The sequence below is a fragment of the Nomascus leucogenys genome, chromosome 22a (assembly GCF_006542625.1).
Source record: "Nomascus leucogenys isolate Asia chromosome 22a, Asia_NLE_v1, whole genome shotgun sequence".
Lineage (NCBI taxonomy): Eukaryota > Metazoa > Chordata > Mammalia > Primates > Hylobatidae > Nomascus > Nomascus leucogenys.
In genome coordinates this window covers 101863997-101888565 of record NC_044402.1, presented here as the reverse complement: position 1 = coordinate 101888565, position 24569 = coordinate 101863997, and the positions used below count along the sequence as shown (strand labels likewise).

The 24569-nt window shown below is 39.5% G+C and overlaps 2 protein-coding genes across 2 annotated transcripts in view; one reads left to right on the top strand and one right to left on the bottom strand.

Moving 5' to 3' along the window:
• The first annotated feature begins 236 nt into the window (after window positions 1–236).
• Window positions 237–6244, top strand: LOC115832352. The gene is made up of 2 exons (XM_030802817.1): window positions 237–2485; window positions 5766–6244. Exons 1-2 carry the CDS (start codon window positions 374–376, stop codon window positions 6054–6056), a joined length of 2403 nt encoding a protein of 800 aa, XP_030658677.1. The 5' UTR covers window positions 237–373; the 3' UTR covers window positions 6057–6244.
• Window positions 6245–13271: 7027 nt separating this feature from the next.
• The window catches only part of STRADB (STE20 related adaptor beta), a 30073-nt gene continuing 18775 nt past the window's right edge, over window positions 13272–24569 (bottom strand). The window contains exons 4-12 of the mRNA XM_003253946.3: window positions 24349–24448; window positions 21333–21454; window positions 19655–19763; window positions 18668–18791; window positions 16328–16499; window positions 15927–16031; window positions 15515–15759; window positions 14586–14628; window positions 13272–14088 (exon numbers count right to left, since the gene is read on the bottom strand). Of these exons, the coding sequence (XP_003253994.2) occupies window positions 13945–14088; window positions 14586–14628; window positions 15515–15759; window positions 15927–16031; window positions 16328–16499; window positions 18668–18791; window positions 19655–19763; window positions 21333–21454; window positions 24349–24448 (1164 nt within the window). The 3' untranslated portion in view covers window positions 13272–13944. The remainder of the gene's footprint in view (window positions 14089–14585; window positions 14629–15514; window positions 15760–15926; window positions 16032–16327; window positions 16500–18667; window positions 18792–19654; window positions 19764–21332; window positions 21455–24348; window positions 24449–24569) is intronic.

The window sequence follows — 24569 nt, the reverse complement described above, 5'->3', positions numbered from 1 at the left end:
GAACTTGGAAAATCAATTACCTACACCTTGGAAGAGAAGTTTGTCATCACATATTCTATTTCATGAAGAAAATGCTGATGAAATAGAATTGCCACAGCCCAGACCTGCTATAAGCCAGATAATACAAGCATTTCCTATAGATATGCTTTTAGAATCTGGGATAATCAAAGTGATAGAATTAGATAAAGAACACCATAAGAGTTCTTTGCTGGGTACGGGGATCACTTTTCCTAAAGGAAACCTAAAGGATTCCCAAGAGTATTATTCAGAAATCAGAAGCGAGACAGAACCTCCTTCTGAGCAGAATATACCCATCATTCCCAAAGACACTACTTCTATTAGTGGAGTTGAATTTATACAGGAAGACCAAAATATGTTCCCACAAGATTCAAGTTATTATTCAAAAGCAAATAAAGAACTGGATTTGCCAAGAAATGGTCAGAGGCTTGCTAAAGACAAAAATGATCTCAGTTCTACTTTAGAAAGTTTAACTAACTCATTAATGGATAAACTTAGTGAATCAGATGAAATAATGTTAAAATCCTTTTTTAAAAACATCTTCAATGTTTTTTTCAAATATAATCAATCTGAAAGAAGAGGACAACCAGAAAAGGAATTAGAAAGACTAATTCAACCTTTTACAAGTGACACAGAACACCTCGAAGAACTCCAAGAGGATTTTGATAAAGCAGACAAATTAGACAGAAAACCTGTTTTGAGTCCAAAGCTGCGTGTGTTTCTAGAAGAACTTTCAGAGTCAGAAGTAAAACATTTAAAATCTGAATTAAGTAAACAAATCCAGCATTACCTTGTAGAAAGACTTTCAGAATCAGGACATATCACCAAGGAGGACTTGCCAAAAATCTATCGAAATCTGTATCTGATGAATGAGAAAGCAGAGCGGAAAGGGCCAAACAGTTTTCAGGGGAAATATTCTGAAACTGTGAAAGAAATCATGTCTTTTGTCAACAATTTCAATCATCATTTCATAGATAAACATTTAGAAATAAAGCTAAGATCTTTTTTAAAAGATATTCTCCAAAACTATTTCCTAAAAAACATTTCAGAAAGCAGTTTATTTAATGAGATAGAATCTGAGACTATATACCCAAACGTATCTTCTCTAAGGACTAAAAGTGTCTCAATATCTTTTCACGAACTACAACAAGATATTTCAAAGGGGAGTTTTGGTAGAAGGTTTGATATAAACATGAAATATCCTTTAAGTAAATCTCTACAAAACTATCTGATAGCTTTATCAGAAAATGAATTATTACATCTAAAAGCTGATTTAAGCAAACACCTCCAGAGTCTTTTTATAGAAAAACTTTCAAAATCAGGACTAATGACAAAAAAGCAATTAGAAGGGATCAACCAGCATATAAATTTGCTTAATTCTAGTTCTATACCATTAAAATATATAAAGACACATTTACCTTTTAGAGATGACCGTCACTTTGTGGAGAAGCATTCAGAAAAGCAAAATAAATATTCAAGAATTGTTCAACAAACCACTTTACAAATGGTTTCTGAGGATAAACTTAGAGAGAAAGAAAAGAAATATTTTCCCTTACAGAATTTAAAAGGAAGTTCATCTTTAATTAGGGAACAGAAAAGTTATTACACTAAAGAAGCAGCTAAAACACCAAGTTTAATCAAAGTACAACCTTCTTCCAGTGAAAATATCCAGGCAAGTCCATTAAGTAAGTCATCAGAAATACTTACAGATATACTGCTTAAGAAACTAAGGAAAGAACATGTGTTCATGCAGCTTCCTCAAGCAGAAAATTCTGTTCATAAAACAGAGATTCAAGACCCATATAGTTGGGGTGGTAAATCAAAAATAACTCAATCAAAAGCTTGGTGTGAAAGGACGCTGAAAATGAAGTCCCTTGATAGAAAGGAGCATGTAAACATCTATAAATGGACTGTTCAGGAAAAACCTGAAGCAGTATTAACATCGTATCCAGGAATTCCTAATGCCAGAATGCCAAGGGAAGATGAGTACTTAAACAGAATCACTTTCCCTTCCTGGCAAAGTAGCACTTTAACTCATTTCAATACAGAGAGTGGGGAACAATCAAAATTAGAAGACCAGTATTGTCAGAGATTGAAAGGAAATAATAACAATAATAAAAAACATTTAGTAACATTTGTACAATACAAAAAAGAAACACAAACTCTTTATATAAAACCAGATGAAATTTGCAGTGAAAAATGTGCCAAGTTCCCTGAAATACAGTCATTCCAATATAAAGTTGTAGAAGATGAGAAAAACTCGAAACCATACCTCTTCCCAGAATTATTTAAGAGAGAAGATCTAAAACCCAAGGTCGGAAAAGAAAGAGACCGTGTCGCCAAACCAAAAAAGTCATTTAACAAGATAGTCAGGATACTACCAACCACACTGCCCTCCACAAGAATTCACCTAAAGAAGTCTGTTCCAAGGACACTGCTTCACTGGACTGCAAGAAGAACTATACATGTAATAATGTTTTTCTAAGTCTTCTACTTCTGTATTTGGCAAAGTTCTGGCAATAGTTTAGGGTGTATATATCTGCATCCAACTGTGTGTATAACCTTAATTACCCGCAAGACATACAGACCTCCAATTTAAAAATTCCTCTGAAAGACCGGGTGTGGTGGCTCACGCCTGTAATCCCAGCACTTTGGGAGGCCGAGGCGGGCGGATCACGAGGTCAGGAGACCGAGACCATACTGGCTAACACGGTGAAACCCTGTTTCTACTAAAAATACAAAACATTAGCCGGGCGTGGTGGCGGGCGTCTGTAGTCCCAGCTACTCAGGAGGCTGAGGCAGGAGAATGGCGTGAACCCGGGAGGCGGAGCTTGCAGTGAGCCGAGATCGCACCACTGCACTCCAGCCTGGGTGACACAGTGAGACTCCGTCTCAAAACAAAACAAAACAAAATTCCTCTGAAACTTAAATATCACCTCACCTGATTCAAAATACAATCACAAAATCAGGGGGACTGTTAACACACCTACTACCTTTTTATGAAATAAACAGTGCTACCCCTCCCCCAACCCACCATCTGGGACATGAATTAGAAAAAGGTGCCCTCTTCCTCTGGGCAGATTCTCCCAGCTGACACAGCCGAGAGTCAGAGTACACAGTCCTGATTGTGGAAAACTGGCTGGATTTTAGCCCTGACTAAAATTAGTACAACCATTGGCTGTAGCCAGATACTGTGGAAACATAGCTGACATTTTCTTTTCATAGAGCTATAACTCACAACTATTAGAGGTTTTTTTTCACATAGCTGAATTATCTTTGCTTCAATTAAACAAATATGAAGCTCCCATGTGCCAGTTATCTGGCTAAAAATTAGGGATATGCAAAATTTACAATCCATTGGATTATGAATTGCAAAAATTTAACTTCTAGTCTTTTTTCACCACCATGCTATATCATGTGCTGAGAAACTTGAGAATTCAAATATATTTTTAATATTAACATAAAACAATTAGGAGGCCAGGTGCGGTGGCTCACGCCTATAATCCCAGCACTTTGGGAGGCTGAGGCAGGTGGATCACTTGAGGCCAGAAGTTTGAGACCAGCCTGGCCAACATGGTGAAACTCCATCTCTACCTAAAGTACAAAAATTAGCTGGGTGTCGTGGTGCACGCCTGTAATCCCAGCTACTCGGGAGGCTGAGGCATGAGAATCGCTTGAACCCAGGAGGCGGAGGTTTCAGTGAGCCAAGATAGCGCCACTGCCCTCCAGCCTGGGCAACAGAGCAAGATCGGTCTCAAAAAAAAAAAAAAAAATTTAGGAAAGTAAATCTGCGACTAGACTTTATACAAATCATTCTAAAGCAAATTTAAAATCTAGGAATGGAAGGGATTTTTAATTTTCTGAATCACTGCTCTTCCCTATAGTATGCATAACAGGCATGACCCATAATTGGAAAAACTGCTAAGTAAATATGAGTAAGTAAAACTCATATTAAATTGATACTTTGATGTGCATAATTCTACCTTTGAGAAAATCTAATTTCTGCATAATTGCTTTGAATTTATTTTCCACAGTAAAGCAAACTATTAGCTTTATAGTAGCAGGGTAAATATTATATAGCTATATATTATACACACTATATATTATACAGCTAAATATTAACTATATAGTGACAGGATATAAATATCAGCTTATACTTTCAATTTTGGATTTTTCTTTTCTATCTAAATTTGGAAATTTAGTATTGAGAGGGTGAGTGTTTGTATATACACATGTGTCTACACACTTGGAAAAAAGGTAGAAGATGGGGTGATAGTCTTCAAAGAGAATTTTCTGAATTTTTTAAGACAAATGGAATCTTTAATACAACTTTTCAAGCAAAGTAAGAAATTGTGTTTATGTTAAATGATTTAAGATTATATAGGATCTCAGAACCCTTATCCTAAGAGCAGGCAAGGGAGATAGAGTTATCTTTATTTCTCTCGGTTAAACCAACTGTTCCTAAACTTTCCTCTACTAGATAATTGAGTGGTAAGAGGGCATTTTTCAGATGATCAGAACGACTTACTCATCTGATTTTCTAAAATCCAGGAATCTCCCAAAGGAATTGAGACAGAAGAGAGAGAAATTGAGTCGTAGGAGCACCTAGAAAAGTGACCAGTGGCCTGGGTCTCCATGCCCTTCCACTGCCACTCCTGTCATCAGTTATATCAGCTGTGAAGGAAAATTATGTGTTACTCACTAACATAGCATAAATTGTCTCATTGTGGCTTCCCTAATTGTCTTGTATACATAAGAGGGAAGAGGAAGAATGTTTTCTTGCCTTCTCCAAACTCAGGCAAAAATGTTAAATAGGTAGAATTTATCTTTAGACTCGTTATACATTCATTTTTGTAAATCTTTTTCTGACTGCCTAATTCTTATTAGTCCTGCCCAATGTTCCCTGACCCCCAGTTCTATTAATCCATCCCCACCTGTGTTCAAATCAAGCAGCCCATTCTCTTGGTGTGGCTATCTTTGCAAAGTATTATGAGATGAGCTGCTCAAACTGCTGAGGAAATTGTTTACCCTAATTTGAGGGTAACTACTAGATTCATACCTTATATAGCTATATAATAGAAAATTTGAAAAAGAATCATTTATTATGGTATATATCCTTCCAGTTATTTTACTGAATGTTTTACTTGTTTACTCAGAGTATACATGCAATTTTTTATTTTTAATGTAAACATTGTAACCATATTCTTGGGTGTCTCATACACTCTGTCTGTCTCTCTGTATGTATATAAATTAACTAAAGATGGTTATTAAAGGATGAAAGATCAAATTTTGGATGATATGAAAAGTAAAATATAAGAGTTCATAATTTATATTTGGGGCCGGGGAGAGAGATTTTGGTGGAGAGAAATTACAAAGTAATCTGGCCAGCATTGCTTAGGAGTCTGACCCCTGAGGTCAGCTCTCAAGTTTTTCAGGTTTCTAGCTTATCTTCAATATCTTTTGAAATAACGGATCGTTTGTAACAGATCTTTTTAAAGCACGGTTTCTAGCATAGTATCTAGCACAGTATCTAATGGGAGGCATCGGGTGTAGGGTCTGAATTTAGAGACTGCCTAAGAAACATTCAGTGTTTTCGTTCTTTGTCTTTAACTGTTGCTATTATAAACTTTAGTCCTTGTATGTTTTTCTTTTTTCTTTTGACCATCCATGTCAGAAGTCCTTGTAAATTTAAAACCTACTTTTAAGAAACCTAATTTACCAATTGGATCTTTTATTTTATTATTTAGGATTGTTCAGATAAATTTGAGGATTTACATGACATGACCTCATTTACACACCTTAAAAAAGTAAAATCAAGATCAAGGCTTTTAGGAAAAAGCTCAGATGATATCCATAATCATGCCAGACACTCTGCAAGACCATATACCGCTCCGGAGGTTAACAAGCAACGAGAAAGCTACAGTGGAAAGTTTACAAGTGGTCGAATGGTTTCATCAGGCTTAGTTCATATAAATGATAAAACATCAGATTATGAAATGCATAAAATGCAGCCAAAAAAAATTAAAAGAAGATATTGAAAAATGTTCACTCATTTGTGATATTATAAAACATGTTTAACTCAGAATGATATGTGAGGCCAGCAGTCAGAATATCATTTCTCCATTAACAAAATGGTTTGGAGATCTCTTCTTTGTGTGACAGAAGTCAGCAACCAAATTTCAGCTTGTTAGAACCATTTTGTTTTGATTAAAATGAAAAACAAACATATTTGATGTAAATGTGTTTTTGTTCATGAACCTTAGGGAACAAACCCAGAAATACGTATTCAGTTTATATTCATTAACAAAGTTTTATTTCTCAGTTTTTCTTACTTTTTCCACTATATAATATCACTCCAATTTGTATTTCTCTGACTTCTCCAACCTTTGTTACACTATAAATTATCCCTTTCTACCCAGTTTTCAGGTGATTTGTGGTTATCAATGTGTGCAGCCTTTTGTTACAAATATATACTTTTAGGCCAGGCACTGTGGCTCACGCCTGTAATCTCAGCACTTTGGGAGGCCAAGGCGAGTGGATGGCTCAAGCCCAGGAGTTCTAGACCAGCCTGGGCAACATGGCGAAACCCTGTCTCTACAAAAAATCAGCTGGGCATGAGAGCGCGCCTGTGGTCCCAGCTACTTAGGAAGCTGAGGTGGGAGAACCACCTGACCCTGGGAGGCCAAGGCTGCAGTGAGCTGTGAGAGTGACACCCCTCTCAAGAAAAAAAAAAAAAAAAAAAAAAAGAATACATACTTTTACTCTTCAGCTCTAGTTATATTTCTAGATTCAACAGTTTGCAATTCTCTGGGCCTTATACTTGCTTATTAACTTTTTTGGGACAGAGTTCTCGCTATCTTGCCCAGGCTGGTCTTGAACTCTGGGCTCAAATGATCCTCCCGCCTCAGCTTGTCAAGTAACTGAGATTTAGAGGTGTGTGCCACCACTCCCAGCTGAACTTTTATTCATTTTAACATCATCTGATATTGCATCTTTTTACACAATAAACATAAGAATATACTTAATATTAATTCCCGAAGCATCTCTTAGACAGCAGTGACTTTCTAAGTTACTCATACAACTGTGAAAGGGCCTCTTAGTAACACCATTCTTGGGAAACTGCATAAAATTATAGAAACTGAATAAAATATAATCTAGCTAAATCAACATAGGATTTAAATCAGACTTCTGAGAATTGGTTCTATTTCTTTGTAAGTACAGTATTTGGATCTTGTTGAACTTTGATCCACTCTTGAAAAGCAAAACTTGATTTACAGAATTTTTGTTTCTATTTTTCTACCGGAAGTTGTAAAGACTATGGGGTTTAAATATAATTGGCTGATGGAAAACATAATTCCTGATCATTCAATGTTATAATCAGGATAGAAATTTTTTATAGGGACTCAGAATTTCCAATAATCCTCAAAGTTGTAAGTATTTGTTTCAGTCAGCATGTAACTGGGAAAACACCACTCCAGATCTTTCAGGTAGAAGGAATACAGGGAGTTGGTTTTGTGGGTGATGGAATCAAGGCTAAGAAGCGAAAAGGGATGTTGAAGCAACCCAGAGATTAGCAAGAGTGGGAAGTGCTACCACCACTCAGATGGAAAGGACAGCAGGAGGAACTGGTGCTACCAGAGTCTTGAAGCTAGAGACAAAGATGATACCGCCACTGCCAGGGACACTCGAAGCAGAAGGGGAGTGGGGCAAAGGGAGAGAAATACCATGTTTCTCCTCTCTCGTCCTGCTCTCTGATCTGCTGCTGCCTCCCTGGAAACCAGAGTTTGTGGGTACATGGGAAATGTAGATCCCAGTGAAGCAGAACAGAGAGAGTGGAGAAATGAACTTGAGAGCTAATAGGCAATTGGCCAACAGTACTTATGAGGGAAACCATTGATTTGGCTTGCAGTAAAGGATGAAATATTTACTAGATAGAAATCCCAAATCTCTGCCTCATTAAATTTTTAATGGCAATATTGTGACAAGCAAAGAATTTAAAACTTCTTACCATGGGAATCTCTTACATTTTCTTTTCAAAAGTCTTTTTTTTCTAAATTCAAATACTTTAATTCAAGAAAGAATTCAATAAATATTAAACATCTACAAAATGCCAGACACTTTTACTACACAGCAATATACCAGTGAATAAGACAATATTCTCAGGAAGTCCACAGTCCTTCGGGAACATAAACACAGAAGTAATTAGAGTTGTGTAAGTGCTTTTTGGGGAAGGTACTATAGAAGCTCATAGGAGGGCATTTTAGCTAAAGTGACTGCTAGTTTGGGTCCTTTGAAAAGCAGACACCAAGATGAAATTAGACGTGTGGTGGTCATGGCCCCTACTAATGTGTCCATGTCCTAATCCCAGGAACCTGTGAGTGTTACCTTATGTGATGAGAGATTTTTGCAACTGTGATTAAACCAAAGGTGTTGAGATGGGGGGAATTATCCCAAATTATCTGGGTGGGCACAATATAATCACACAAGTCAGAGAAGGAGATGGGACCACAGAAGCAGAAGTTGGAGCGGTGCTGTGCCATGAAGGAAGGAAGTAGGAAGCCTCTAAAATCTGGGAAGGCAACAGATTCTCCCCTAGAGACTCCGGAAGGAGCGTAGCGCTGCCAATCCATTTTAAACTTCTGACCTCCAGAACTGTCAGATAATAAATGTGCGTTGTTTTAAGCCACTGAGTTTGTGGTAATTTGTCACAGCTGTGATAGGAAATTAATACTACCTGCAACAGATATTTTGAGGGGAAAAGTCTGGGAGGGAAAAATAGGGAGGCAGTAGAAGATAGCTGGGAGAGCTGTCCAAGATGTAAGTCTGACCAATGTGGAAGAGAGGGAGGAAGACAAGAAGGCAGAATAGGAAATGTCTTAGACTGCAGTGTCATTCTAAGTAAGTTTCAGTCGGGCTGATGGGGAGTGCTCCAGCCGAAGCCATTAATCACAAAAGGCCTTTGTCTCCCAGGAATGGGCCTGACTTGCAATCCCTGCTGCCAGGGGTAGGGATAGGATGAGGCAGGTATGGTAGGTAGGATAATGTTCCCCTAAAGATGCCTACATCCTAAGGCCCAGAACCTGTTAATATGTTAGGTTACGTGGCTAAAGGGAACTACGATTGCAGACAGAATTAAGGTTGCTTATCAGCTGACTTTAGACAGGGAAGCTATCCCAGATTATCTCACTATGCCCAGTGTAATCACAGGGGTCTTTAAAAAGTAGAAGATAGAATCAAAGAGAGAACCAGAGAGATGGCAGAATGAGGATTCAGCCCCAAATTGCTGACTTTGAAGATGGACAAACAGGGCCATGAGCCAAGGAACGTGAATAGTCTCTAAAAAACTGGAAAGGCCAGGGAAACAGATTCCCATCTGGAGCCTCCAGAAGGAATGGAGCACTGCCAAAACCTTGGTTTTAGCTCAGTAAGACTGATTTCAAACTTCTGGACCAGAACTTCAAAATAATAAATTTGTGTTGCTTAAGCCACTAAGTTTGTGGCAATTTGTTACAGCAGCCATTGGAAATACAGCAAGCAAGGAGCCTAAGGCACAAAGTTTAAGAAAGCACTCACAGGGTGAAGTCATCACTCATGGTGATACCCATGGTGATGGTTGATTTTGTGTGTCAACTCTACTGGGCCACAGGTGCCCAGATACTTGGTCAAACATTATTCTGAATGCCTGTAGTCCCAGCACTTTGGGAGTCCGAGGTCAGGAGTTCTAGACCAGCCTGACCAACATGGTGAAACCCCATCTCTACTAAAAATACAAAAATTAGCTGGGTGTGGTGATGGGAGCCTGTAATCCCAGCTACTTGGGAGGCTGAGGCAGGAGAATCACTTGAACCCGGGAGGCGGAGGTTACAGTGAGCTGAGATCCTGCCACTGCACTCCAGCCGGGGCGACAGAGCAAGACTCCACCTCAAACAAACAAAAAATAACATTATTCTGAGTGTCTCTGTGAGGATGTGTATTAGGGTTCTCCAGAGGGACAGAAGTAATGAATATATGAAATGGAGTTTACTAGGGAGAATTGGCTCACACTATCACAAGGTGAAGTCCTGCAGTAGGCCATCTGCAAGCTGAGGAAGAAAGAAGCCAGCAGTTGCTCCGTCCAAGTCCAAAAGCCTCAAAAGCAGCAAAGCCAACAGTGCAACCCTCAGTCTGTGGCTGAAGGCCCAAAAGTCCCCAGGAGGCCCTTGTGCAACTCCCAGAGTCTGAAGGCCGAAGAACCTAGAGTCTGATGTCCAAGGGCAGGAGGAGTGGAAGGAAGCATCCAGCATGGAAGAAAGATGAAATCCACAAGGCTCAGCAAGGTTATCCCTCTTCTGGCCGCCATCGTCTAGCCGTTTGGCAGCTGACTGCATGGTGCCCACCCACATTGAGGGTGGGTCTTCCTCTCCCAGTCCACCGACTCAAACGTCAATCTCCTCTGGCAACACCCTCATAGACACACCCAGAAACAATACTTTACCACAGGGGTCCCCAAACCCCGCTGTGGACCCATACGGGTCAGTGGCTTGTTGGCAACCCGGCGTCACAGCAGATGAGCAGCAGGGTGGGTGAACGTTACCGCCTGAGCTCTGCCTCCTGTCAGATTGTGTCCGGAATTGGTGGGTTCTTGGTCTCACTGACTTCAAGAATGAAGCTGCGGACCCTCGCGGTAAGTGTTACAGTTCTAAAGGCAGCGTGTCCGGAGTTTGTTCCTTCTGATGTTCGGATGTATTCAGAGTTTCTTCCTTCTGGTGGGTTCGTGGTCTCGCTGGCTTCAGGAGTGAAGCTGCAGACCTTCGCGGTGAGTGTTACAGCTCATAAAAGCAGTGTGGACCCAAAGAGTGAGCAGTAGCAAGATTTATTGCAAAGAGTGAAAGAACAAAGCTTCCACAGTGTGGAAGGGGACCCTAGCGAGTTGCCGCTGCTGGCTCGGGCAGCCTGCTTTTATTCTCTTACCTAGCCCCACCCACGTCCTGCTGATTGGTAGAGCCCAGGGGTCTGTTTTGACAGGGCGCTGATTGGTGTGTTCACACACCTTGAGCTAGATACAGAGTGCCGATTGGTGTGTTTACAATCCGTGAGCTAGACATAAAGGTTCCCCACATCTCCACCAGACTCAGGAGCCCAGCTGGCTTCACCCAGTGGAGCCTGCACCAGGGCTGCAGGCGGAGCTGCCTGCCAGTCCCTTGCCGTGCGCTCGCACTCCTCAGCTCTTGGGTGGTCGATGGGACTGGGTGCCGTGGAGCAGGGGGTGGCGCTCGTCGGGGAGGCTCGAGCGGCACAGGAGCCCATGGAGGAGTGGGAGGCGCAGGCATGGTGGGCTGCAGGTCCCAAGCCCTGCCCCGCAGGAAGGCAGCCAAGGCCCGGCGAGAAATCCAGCACAGCACCAGTGGGCTGGCACTGCTGGGGGACCCAGTACACCCTCCGCAGCCACGGGCCTGGGTGCTAAGTCCCTTATTGCCCGGGGCCGGCAGGGCCGGCCGGGTGCTCTGACTGCAGGGCCCGCCGAGCCCACACCCACCCGGCACTCCAGCCAACCCGCAAGCGCCGCACGCAGCCCCGGCTCCCACTTGTGCCTCTCCCTCCACACCTCCCTGCAAGCTGAGGGAGCCGGCTCCCGCCTTGGCCAGCCCAGAAAGGGGCCCCACAGTGCAGTGGTGGGCTGAAGGGCTCCCCAAGTGCTGCCAAAGTGGGAGCCCAGGCAGAGGAGGCACTGAGAGCGAGTGAGGGCTGTGAGGACTGCCAGCACACTATCACCTCTCAAGATCAGTAGCCACATTAAATTCTCATAGGAGCACCAACCCTATTGTGAACTGCACACACAAGTGATCTAGGTTGTGCCGCTCCTTATGAGAATCTAATGCCTGATCTGAGATGGAACAGTTTCATCCTGAAACCATCCCCCACCCCATGGAAAAACTGTATACCACAAAACTGGTGCCAAAAAGTTGGCACCACTGCATTATCAGCTATCTAGACATCCTTCAATCCAATCAAGTTGACACTTAATATTAACCATCACAGGGTGTTTCTGGATCAGACTAACATTTAAATCGGTCAACTAAGTAAGCAGATTGCACTAATATGAGTGGACCTCATCCAATCAATTGAAGACCTGAATAGAAGAGAAAGGCTAAACTTCCCCAAAGTAAAAGAGAATTCCTCCTGCCTGAATGCATTTGAACTGGGACATCGGCTTTTTCCTGCCTTTGGACTCAAACTGAAACACTGACTCTTCCTGGGTCTTGAGTCTGACAGCCTTTGGATGAGAACTACACCATCAGCTCTTCTGGATATCCAGCTTGCTAACTGACCTGGCAGATCTTTGGACTTGTCAGCCTCCACAATCGCATGAACCAATTCCTTATAATAAATCTGTTTATATATGTATGTATATAAAATATAGATATATTATATATGCACATTCATTCTATTGGCTATTTCTCTGGAGTACCCTAATACACCCCATAGTAGGAGATCTGAGAAGCACCATTTCATGCCCTCTATGGTCCAATTTTTAAACTACACACATTCAGGAGAACCTCCACACAGATTTGAAAGAACCTCTAAGGTCTCTGTGGGCCTCTCTTACGGAAGGGAAATTTAGAAGGGGGAGGTTAGTAGGATGAACTATAGCCCTTACCACTAGAGTTGTTCTTAGGGCCTCAGTGGTCTTCATCTTCTCCCTTTTCCACTGTCCATTTTAAATTCTTTCACTTTGGTGGGTCTTGGTGGCTTAACGGATGGAGTAACCCAAACCTTCGTTCTTGAGGGGGTCCAGTCAATAAACATGAAGATAATTGTGCTTGAAATCGCCTATGGATTTGTATATTATTTGTCTTTTTAATTTTTTAGTCCTGAGGTAATCATTTTAAAATAACTTTTAATGTAATATAAATAAGACTGTATAAATTAAGAAAATCAGCTGAAGTAGGTCCCAGTTTACCACACCTCCAAACTATGTATTCTTTATGAGACATGGCAGAGTCTCTTTTCTAATTAGGAAATATTAAGACCTCTATGCCCTCATATGTTGTATCTCCTACAGGAGCAATAACCATACAAAAGGCCAGAATGCCTTCTGCCTCCATTTAATCAAATACTCAGTTGATTATAGATTATGTAAATAAATCTGCTTGAGAAAGGGCTTTTCTTGGCAAAACAAATCAGAATCTGTATTTTAGCTCTGTCAAACCATGCAAGGAAAATAAATAAAAGCTCTGTCAAACCACGCAAGGAAAATAAATAAAAGCATAAACTCAATTCAGTAACTCTTTATTGAGCTCCCACGGGGTACATGAATTTAGGATCTATAATTTACATAAGTAGGAAAGTGTTACTTTAGCCCCCTTTTTAAAAAAAAGCAAATTACAATTTCTGTATATATTTCAAGTGAATCATTTAATGTGAGTGAGGCTCAGTTAGATGTTACCATAAGTATTAACAGAAGAAAAAGGGAAAGCACAAACATTTTCCCTCTACCAGAAAAGGGTCTGGTGTAAGATAAACGAGCCTGTTGGTTTAACAATAGCTCATTAAAAAGGCCAGAGAATCTGGGAGAAGAAGACGTACTTGGAAGTACTGTCCTCTGGGGGCCCATTCCCAAAGGACAGCAAAATACTGAAAAAAATTAACTGGCTCAAAAATTATATTGAAAGATAAAAAGAGTTAGTCACAGCTTAGAAAAAAATTCCAGAATAAATGACACTAACTAGATTAGTAATTCTGATGTTTCCTTGTCATAGTACTCTGTGCGAAACAGAGGGACTACAAACTGGTGCCCCTTTGAACAGAGTGGTTTTAAATAATAGATTCTCCAGTGCACCAACTGTATTTTCAAGTATAATTCTGGTATTTGTACCTAGAAATACAGAAGAAAAAGCAGCAAGGAGAAAGTGTCAAGTATATAGGACATAAAATGATTTGGCAGCCCTAGAATTCCCAGTATGAGTCTTTTTCATCAGGAAAATCACATTCTGGCTCAGTCCAAGGTAACACTGGAGGCAATGGTATTGATGGCTTGTTATAAGCAGGAGGCAACAGTGAAAGTATTGAATCCTGGCTTTCTTCTTTCATCTGTTAAAGAAACTCAAAATAAGGCTGTTGATATATCATTTCAATACATCAGCTTTGTTAGCAATAAATAACTTTTAAAGAATTTATGTTAAATGTGTTTAAAATTGTTTTCAGGTATTTCCCCTAAAACTGCCTTTGATTCTGGTCATCTGAAAACAGGAAGAAGAGCCAAATAAACTGACTTCTTATCAGAATTACTTTGCCCTTTCATCATTTCTAGCCAACATAGAAAATGTCTCTAAATTAATCAAAATATACACCAAGCATCAGTAACACGCGATGATAGTACATTTTTACTCATTCTGTTTTGAAGAATGAAAGTATTTTAGAAAGTCTATAATTGAACTACCAAAAGTTTTCTTGTTTTTAACTTTATTTTGTAACAAAGTTATTAGTAAGAACCTTGGTAACCAAAGTATCTCATCAAGCCAACAAAATAAAGTGACTTTTTAATAGTAATTAAAAACATCGAGACAACGGATGATAGATCAGCTCACCTGTTTGAAGAAAACATGGGACAATAAACTGCTTGCTGATGGCCTGAAATTTTTAAGAAAGTTATTTAAAAAACCTTTATATTAGAATGTAGATTTCAGGTGTAAAAATATGTTAGAAATTAGGTTTAGAGCTATAAAGCCCAATACGAAAAAAATTAAAAAGAATGTATGTCAGAAGCCCAATTCTTAGCTACAACCTTAACTAAAGGAAATAATTGTAGAGGTATCCTTCAATTAATCCATACTCAACATTTACTGGACACAGTATTTACTGACAGTAACTTAGTAGGGTAGCAGCAATTTACACTTTATACTACTTAGAGTCTTAACGTAAATGTGCTAATTAATGTCTAGAAAGAGTAACTGATTTTTACTCTTGATTTTTCTTGTAAAAATCAGTTAGAAAATGGTACAGCTGAGACTGGAGCCCAACTCTTCTGATTTTTTTTTTTCTTTTGAGATGGAGTCTTGCTCTGTCACCTAGGTTACAGTGCAGTGATGTGATCTCGGCTCACTGCAACCTCTGCTTACTGGATTCAAGTGATTCTCCTCCCTCAGCGTCCCGAGTAGCTGGGACTACAGGTGAATACCACCAAACCCGGCTAATTTTTGTATTTTTAGTAGAGACGGGGTTTCACCATGTTGGCCAGGCTGGTCTTGAACTCCTGACCTCAGGCGATCCACCCGCCTCAGCCTCCCAAAGTTCTGGGATTACAGGCATGAGCCACCGCACCCAGCCTCTTCTGATTTTGAATCCAGTATTCTTCTCATTTGCTTGTTCCCACTAATTGTTCTTAGCATTGATATTTTCTAGAGTAGACAATATTTTGATCAAAAGATTAGTATTCTCCTGGAAGGGCAATGTTACAAAGCTTCTATAAAATGTAAAACATGTACAATTTATGCTATTTAGAAGAGATCAATATTACCTTTTCTCAGGATCTTGTTGCAAACAGAGCTGTACCAAGCTAAAGAAGGCAGGAGAGAAGGTTTTTGAGGATGGTGTGTGTAATCGGTCACTATTTACTGTGTGAGTTCCACTGGAGACAAGCACACTTTCTCCAATCCCAGAGTCTACACCTGACCGGGAATTTTTCATTCTGGATTCTGATTGAGGGAAAATACTGATATCCAATGGGCTATAAGGAGGACCTTTCAGTTTCTGTAACAGCATCTAAAAGAAACAGAACTTTCCTTCAACACTTTTCAGGCAAAATATTAAAACAATAACAACAATATAAAGTTCCTAAGAGTCTATAGCAAACATGTTTAACAGAAATTATCTAGAATGTAAGAAATCTTATGAAAGGCAAGTAGCTCAGGGATTTTAGCAGCACTTACCTGAGTTCTATGCATGTCCTGGAAAGGCACCTGCCCACTGGCTAATTCACATGCTGTAATCCCAACACTGTAAATATCTGATTTCACATTATACCCATGTAAATCCTGTAGGACACAATTAATTTGAAGTCTTTTAGTGCAAATAAATTAACCAAAAGTTATACACATGTGCTTTTTTGATAAAGAATGGTGAACAATAATGGAAAAGAAACCCATAAGTGACAAATCAAGACACACTTCATATATGGTATTTAATTTCCTAACATAATTTTGACAAGGAAGAGAAATAAAGTCTTGCAGAAGGCCATTCACCAATCCAAATATAAAGACACAGCTGTACTTTGGTCAAACTCTGAAGACACTTGAGACACAGACAACCCAATGCAACGGCCACACCTGACCTGTCTCAGTAGTTCTGGACTCAGCCACGGCTGCACTGATGTGCTGAACTGTGGGAAATCATACACAGCCCTATGCCTCTGTCCATGCTTAACCAAACTATGCAGATGGGACAGGCCAGAGAGGGTCACTAGGCCATCACCAGAAATGAGGATATGGCTGGCTTTAATACTCCTAGAACAAAAAGAAACAATCCTAAGTAATAGGAAACTGGCCAATGAAGAAAGAATAAAAATCTGGCAGGAACAAATTCATATATTCTCTTGGAAATTAAATATCCTTTATAAAACAGCAGTATAAACTGCAAAACTACTGCAAAACTGCTGTTTACACAGGAAACGTTCAGGGAATAGGAATTCTTTCAGCTACTTACTACAGCACCAACACAAGTAAAGATATAATTGAAAGCTACGTGTTAAGAACTGATGGCCGGGCACGGTGGCTCACACCTGTAATCCCAGCACTTTGGGAGGCTGAAGCGGGCAGATCATGAGGTCAGGAGATCGAGGCCATCCTGGATAACATGGTGAAACCCCGTCTCTACTAAAAATACAAAAAATTAGCCAGGCGTGGTGGCAGGTGCCTGTAGTCCCAGCTACTTGGGAGGCCGAGGCAGGAGAATGGCATGAACCCAGGAGGTGGAGCTTGCAGTGAGCCAAGATCGCACCACTGCATGCCAGCCTGGGGGACAGAGCGAGACTGTCTCAAAAAAAAAAAAAAAAAAAAAACTGATAATATTTTTTCAAACAAGGAATGGAATCAAATAATTAATTTCACTTTTTTTTTTTTTTTTTTTTTTGAGACAGAGTCTCACTCTGTGGCCCAGGCTGGAGTGCAGTGGCGTGATCTTGGCTCACTGCAACCTTCACCTCCTGGGTTCAAGTGATTCTCCTGCCTCAGCCTCCTGAGTAGCTGGGACTGCAGTGTGTGCCACCATACCTGGCTAATTTTTTTTCTCTTTGTATTTTTAGTAGAGACAGGGTTTCACCATCTTGGCCAGGCTAGTCTCAAACTCCTGACCTCAAGTGATCTGCCTGCCTCGGCCTCTCAAAGTGCTGGGATTACAGGCATGAGCCACCATGCTTGGCCAATTTCACTATTTTTGAATGCTGTTGCAAAACACCTAATAAGTTATCTAAAAAAAATCAGTATTTGAAATATAAGGTTATAAAGCTAAATGTAATACTATCCAATAAAAGTCTCTCATACATCATTTATAAAAATATATCTTATACATTTCCTTTAATTGTCAGATAAATTATAAGAGCCTTGTTTTTCAATCCCAAACACTGAATTTGGAAACTTAACAGAGGAGGATGGCCAATCATCTGGTGACATATAATGAAACCTCAGTTAAACTGAATATAGTGTGTTGGAAATCCTTGGTTAACTAGAATTTTGCTTAAAAAAAAAAGTAAGACAAAAAGCTTTAAGGAGATTGAAACAAACAATAGGAAAGCAAGCTTATTTAAAAGTAACTTAATTAAAAAGTAAGACAAAATCGCAGTATATCTTAGAATAGCACTGTTTTTAACATTCAGTCAATCACTTTTGCATATACACTTTGGTAACAAGAGAAGTGATATTTAGTACAATCTCAAGGTACGGCAAAATAAGAAATCAAAGAAAAGTTTAATTCCAATTTATGTATAAGAGGGAAAGCAGATAATGAAGCTCTTCATTTGCTTAAACAAAAACAAAACGAAAAACACCCAGCTAACTAGGATCCCATTTCCTACAGCTCATCTCCTGAACATCCTCATTAGATTGAGACTGTAAGCTCCATGAGGGCAGGCACTCCACCCCAGCCCCAAGAACTGCTTGGCACAGAGGATGTGGTCTGAACATGTTTGGTGAATGGACATAAAATGTAAGCAATCCACTGCACCTAATGGTCCCTTCCTCCCTCAATTTTCACTTACAAGTTTCCTATCCCCTTTTTCTTTTTTTTTTTGAGACAGAGTCTCGCTCTGTCGCCCAGGCTGGAGTGCAATGGCACTATCTTGGCTCACTGAAAGTTCTGCCTCCTGGGTTCACGCCATTCTCCTGCCTCAGCCTCCCGAGTAGCTGGGACTACAGGCGCCTGCCACCACGCCCAGCTAATTTTTTTTGTATTTTTAGTAGAGACAGAAGGTTTCACCGTGTTAGCCAGGATGGTCTCAATCTCTTGACCTCGTGATCCACCCGCCTCGGCCTCCCAAAGTGCTGGGATTACAGGCATGAGCCACCGCGCCCAGCCCCATCCCCTTTTTCTAACATTCAACTGCTCCTTCCTAAAACCTCCTTCAAAGAGTTCTTCCATTAAAATTATTTCATTTAATAAAATACAAATAAGTAAATACCTGTGAATACAGCCATTTTGGTGCAGATAGTTCAACCCTCTCACTGCTCCAAAGAGAATGTTTCTTATTAAAGTTTCACTCATTCCTTCAGGAAAATAGGTCCTCAAGAGTTGACTTGCTGAACCTGAAATAAACCCCTAAAATCCTTAGATGAACATTGAAAGTGGTTTTGCTTCCAGCTGTATTTTAATGTTCTTTTCAACCATAAACACAAACATATCTGTTACTTTTTGGAGTCTAACCCAAACAACACTTTCCCACACAAACATGATTTTCTTTCAAGAATCTTTAAACAATTTTTTGTAATGACACTCTAGAGATTAGGAAAGAGAACTGATTTGTCAATATGATTGAATAAAAATACATTCTGTGTGTGGAGATCTATATATATATATTTTCTTAAATCCAGAAGCAATTCACAAAAGCTGTCCTAAAAATCAAAGCTCTAGAATCCATTCACTATTTATTCAACACAATTATTGAACACTACTTTGTGCTAAGTACTACGTGAGCACGTGGGGACACCACAAATAAAAAATATATAAATGATCCTGGCCCTCAAGAAGCACAAGTCCAGTGAGAGACATGGACACACACAAAGATGTTTCTAATACAGTGAAATAGTTTACAATGCAGTGAAACAGGGACAGGGATGGGGTGCAGAGGTGGAAAAACAACTTCTTCCTGCAGAATAACAGTAGGTCTCCATTAAAAGAGGGGAAGGAAGCTGAAGGGAAGACACAGCTTGTGCAAAGGCACGGAATTCTTGGAAAAGCAGTGGTGGTTCACTGATCATCATACCAATTCTTACTTTTTTCTGCAGACTAACATTCAACATGTATCAGATATAGAAATATAATATGAAATCTAAAATCAGTCATTAGACTTATAAATTAAATGTGGCAAATCATAAATCTAAAATCCCAACTTATCTATATAATTATAACATCTAGGCTAAATTAATTGATTTAAAACCAGCATTCTTACCATAGGCCATAAATGGAGAAATAACCCAAAGCCAGCTGCCAACAGTGAAAACTGTCCAATAAGTTGTAATATTGGGATGCCGGAAAAAGTGAGATAGAATCACGGCTTTCTAGGATAAATACACAAGAGACAAGACATTTAAAAACAACCCTTTTTTCCTTACGATGAAAATGGCAGTCATGGCAGCTAATACTCAAGGGCACTTATTAGTGAAAGCACTGTTCTTAGTGCTTTTAACTATTTAAATCTCACAACCACTCCATGAAGTATGTGATATTATGATTCCCATTTTTCAGAAGACAACACTTAAAAATAAGTTAGAAAACCTGTCCAAAAGCATGCAATTAATAAAAAGAAGTGGAAGTAGAATGTGAACTTAGTTTCCTTCTAGGGTCATACTCTTAATAACTGTACTATGTTCGTATTATAAAAACATTTAAAAATACATAAAAATCCCTCTATCGCTACCCCACAGAGAGCCACTGTTAACATTTTGGTATAGTTTCTCCTAGTCTTTTTTTGTTTGTGTAATATACATGTGCACATATAAATATTTTAAGAATTGGGGCCGGGCGCGGTGGCTCACACCTGTAATCCTAGCACTTTGGGAGGCCGAGGCGGGCAGATCATGAGGTCAGGAGATCAAGACCATCCTGGCTAACACGGTGAAACCCCATCTCTACTAAAAATACAAAAAGTTAGCGGGGCATGGTGGCGGGCGCCTGTATTCCCAGCTACTAGGGAGGCTGAAGCAGGACAATGGCGTGAACCCAGGAGGCGGAGCTTGCAGTGAGCCAAGATCGCGCCACTGCACTCCAGCCTGGGCGACAGAGCGAGACTCTGTTTCAAAAAAAAAAAAAAAAGAAAGAATTGGAACAATATCCAAATAACATCCTTTCCCCCTTTATATCAAAAATGATTAGTGACAATAAAAATGGTATTATAAGATACCTGAAATGCAATTCTGTCAAAATTTGTCATTCAGAAATTAATTTTGCTTAACTGATTGAAAAGGAAACTGTTTTTTATTTCTTCCACTTCCCTATGTGACTATTTAGGATGGGACTGACTAGCGGTATTGTAATACTCCAGACTAGCATTTTGAATATGATATTCATTTGAAGGAGCAGCAGTTACCAAAGTTTGAATATATTTGTTCTTTCATATAATGAATCTGGCTTCCAAGTATTCTTTCCAATTCTGTAACTGCATGTTAATTAGAAGAAATCTATATTTCCCTAACAGAAGAACTATTAGTTTGGGGGAGAAAATTCTTACAGATGTAATCTCCTCAAATAAACATTATATTAAATACAATCACCCCTTAGTATCCATGGAGCATTGGTTCCAGGACTGCATCCCCTGACCGCCTCCTACACACCACCCCACGAATGTACTAAAATCTAAGAATGCTCAAGTCCTTTGTATAAAATGGCATAATATTCGCATATAAGCTATGCACATCCTCCTATATACTTTAAATCATTTCTAGGTTACTTATAATGCCTAATACAATGTAAATGCTATGTAAATAGTTATGCTGTGTTTTATTTGTACTATTTTTATTGTATGATTTATTTTAAAATATATATTTTCTATTCACAATTGGTTGAATCTGCAGATGTGGAACCAGTGGATACAGAGGCCCAACTATGTATCATTTTCTTCATATTGTTACCTGTAAAGCTTTCAGGCGTTCTTCATTGCAGTTTTCCAGATTTGTAATTTTTATAGTTACCAGTGTTCCCGTGGGAGTATGCCGTGCAAGATGGACAGAAGTCAAGTTGTCAAATCCTCTTCCTGTAATCAGACATAAAACTCATGTTAGTAACCAAAGAAGAAAAAAAATTGACAACTCAGACATCATCAAAATTGAAAAGTCTTGCTCTTCAAAAAGTACTGTTAAGAAAATGAAAAGGCACACTACTGATTCAAAATATTAATAATACTTATCAAGCAATCCAATTAAAAAACAGGCAGAAGATTAAACAGGCAATCCACAAAATAAGATATAGGAACAGCCAATATGCATATGAAAAGATGCTCAAGACAGAGAAATGCAAATTAAAACAGTGACACACCATTATATATCTATTATAATGACTAAAATTGTGACTTGATAAACCAATCACGATATACTCACACAATGGAATGCTACTCAGCAATCCCCTGTCCCCACTCAGTCCCTGGCAACCACCGATCTGATTTTTGTCACATAAATGGTATCAAAAAGAACACAGTCGTCAGCTTCTTTTGTGTTTAGCTTCTTTCACTTGGCATATGCTTCTGAGACTCATCCACGTTGTTGTATGTATCAGCAATTAATTTCTATTGCTGAGCAATAAACAATTGTATGCTATACCACAACTTATCCATTTATAATGCTGATGGTTATTAGGGTGTTTTCAGTTTTTGGTGACTATGAAGCTGCCAAAAACATTCCCACACAGGTTTTTAAGTAGACATATGTTTTCATTTATCTTTGGCAAATATCTGCGAGTGAGATTGGTGGGTCATGTGGTAAACGTATGCTTAACATTATAAAAAGTTGCCAAATTGTTTTCAAAAGTGGCTGAATCATTTCATATTCCCACAATGTATAGGAGCTGTCACTGCCTGACATACTCACCAGCATTTGGTATCGTCAGCTTTTTAAATGTTAAACACCTAAAGTGGCACCTGCTAGCAGCCACCTAATAAACATCAGTTACCTCCCTCTCTCCATGGTCACCAAATTTTGTCAGTTTTATTTTTGAAATGAAGTTAATCTCAAATTCATCTCCTCCCCTCAGTGTCAGCATCACTGACAGTTTGAGCCCTGTCCTGTCGCCCTGGATGTATGCAGTGACTCCCTCATATGCCCTGCATTCTCAGCCAGGGCATACACCAGAATTACTGAGGGAACTACTGCAAAATGCCTCTGCCTTGGCCCCACTCCCCAGAAACCTTGGTTCAGTAGCTCTGTGATGGAATATAGGTGCTGTAATTTTAAAAAAGACACGGTAATGAAGATGACACTTCTGGTTGTGCATTGCTAATCTACTACATCTTCCTGACTATTGCCTGAGTTGTTTTAAATTTGGCATTTTATCAATGGCAGGTACTGCGGCAGCTGAGGGCTTAGATCCTACAGTCAGAAAGATCTGGTTTCAAATCACTAACTGTATGACTCAGAGCCTCAGTGTCCTCATCTGCGAAATGGGAGTGGCAAAGGGTTAAAGAAAAAAAATACATACTAAATGTTCAGCATAATTCCTGTTAGATGCTATTATTGTCATCACGATTCTACAATGTCTTTCTAGCGGAAGGACAATAAATTCCAAATCTCCACCTTAAATCCACTGAGTAATAAGGAGGGTAGGTTGTGGAGGCCATTCTAAATCCAACCACATGAAGTCCTTCACAGCGTGTTCCAAACCTGCCTTTCCAGATTCATCTCCTGCCACTGCCTACTCTCCTCTTGTTCCCACCTGCAGTCACAGACGAACTATATGGTATTCTCCCCTAACCATCCTTCCTCAGTCATTTACTGAGGTAAACATGTTTTTACCTTTTTAGAATTGGCACCATCTGAAACTCCTTTCTAATTTTGGGGCATTTGCCACTTTGTGTTATTTCAAAAAGGTCAGATCCTTACTCTCCCTTAGTCTCCTTGACCCTGGCATGTGAGCTATGCTTGGCCAACTGGAGCATGGAGTGAAGGACAAGGCAGCAGCAGTCGTCAGACCTCCCCACAGGGGGCCAGCGTCTGGCAGTGGGCAGTACATTCACTAGGCTGCTCCTATTCCACAGTCCTGGTCCTTGTCACGCAACTTCTCTTGGCTTCTTCCAAGCCTGTTTCTCTAGCCAATAATTCTGTGAGTTAGCAGCATTGTTCAAATATTCCTTTCTCACTGAATTTAGCCAAGATTGTTTATGTTGTCTATAACAAAACCTATGACTAGAATATCTAGCAAACTCTTCCTCATTCAAGATCCAGCCCCTTTTTGCCATCTCTCTTAACTCCCAGAGGTGGTTCATTGTATGCCCCATCTTCTCCGTTCCCATAACACTTAGGACGTACCTCTACTAAAGTACCCTCCAGTGCACAAAATGAAGCTATATTGTGTCTTCATCTTCCCAGAGATGATGTCAATTCCAAGTGTTCTACCATGCTTTGTTTCCCTAGAACCTGACACAATCACTGGTGTGTAGTGTTTAATAGATATTTCTAAATATTCAGAGCAAATGTTTCATGTATGTAAAGTTATAAACAATAACCCATCCTATTCCACACTTAACTGAAAAAGCTTTCTACTACAAATGATATTTAGATAAATTTTTAAACTAAGAAGCAATTTAAAGGACTGTGACTGAAAAGATTTAGATGACTTGATTTTACTTCATACCCAGTAAAAATTATACCCATAAAATAGATGCTTCCCACAATAAACACACAAATAAAAAGCATTTAGTGTCTTCCTCATCTAAATGTACTTCAATGGAAAAGTAAATGTTCTAGACAGTAATCTTAAAAAATCTGAGTCATTATTTTAAGATAGACATAAATTAATTGAATCCACTTGACTGACACAATTAGCATCTAGTTTTATGCTGGAGGTAACAACAGAAAAACACTTGCCTACAAAATAATCTTTTTGTCATCAATTTAATTTCTAGCACTGAAAGGTCAATTAGAAATTCAGGATTATTACCTATTTCTACTTGGAGCTCGTAGTGAGAAACGTTGGTGGAACATAGTACTTCACTGGCTCTAGTGGATGGAGGTGACCAGGAAAGGGTTGGCTCATTGACCTGCGTTTGTTTTTAAAGATAAAAACAAAATAGATGAAATTCTTGGTCCCCCTGCCCCAATATAAAACACTGGTGTTATATTTTCAAACACAGAGGTGCTCGTTAGGAAGGTACTGCAAGG

What these genes read in the sequence shown, in the direction of transcription:
- LOC115832352 (XM_030802817.1), top strand. Translation starts at nt 374, where the DNA reads ATGTTCCCACAAGATTCAAGTTATTATTCAAAAGCAAATAAAGAACTG. An exon ending in CTGCAAGAAGAACTATACAT is followed by an intron (nt 2,486 to 5,765) that starts GTAATAATGTTT and finishes TTTATTATTTAG; the next exon opens with GATTGTTCAGATAAATTTGA.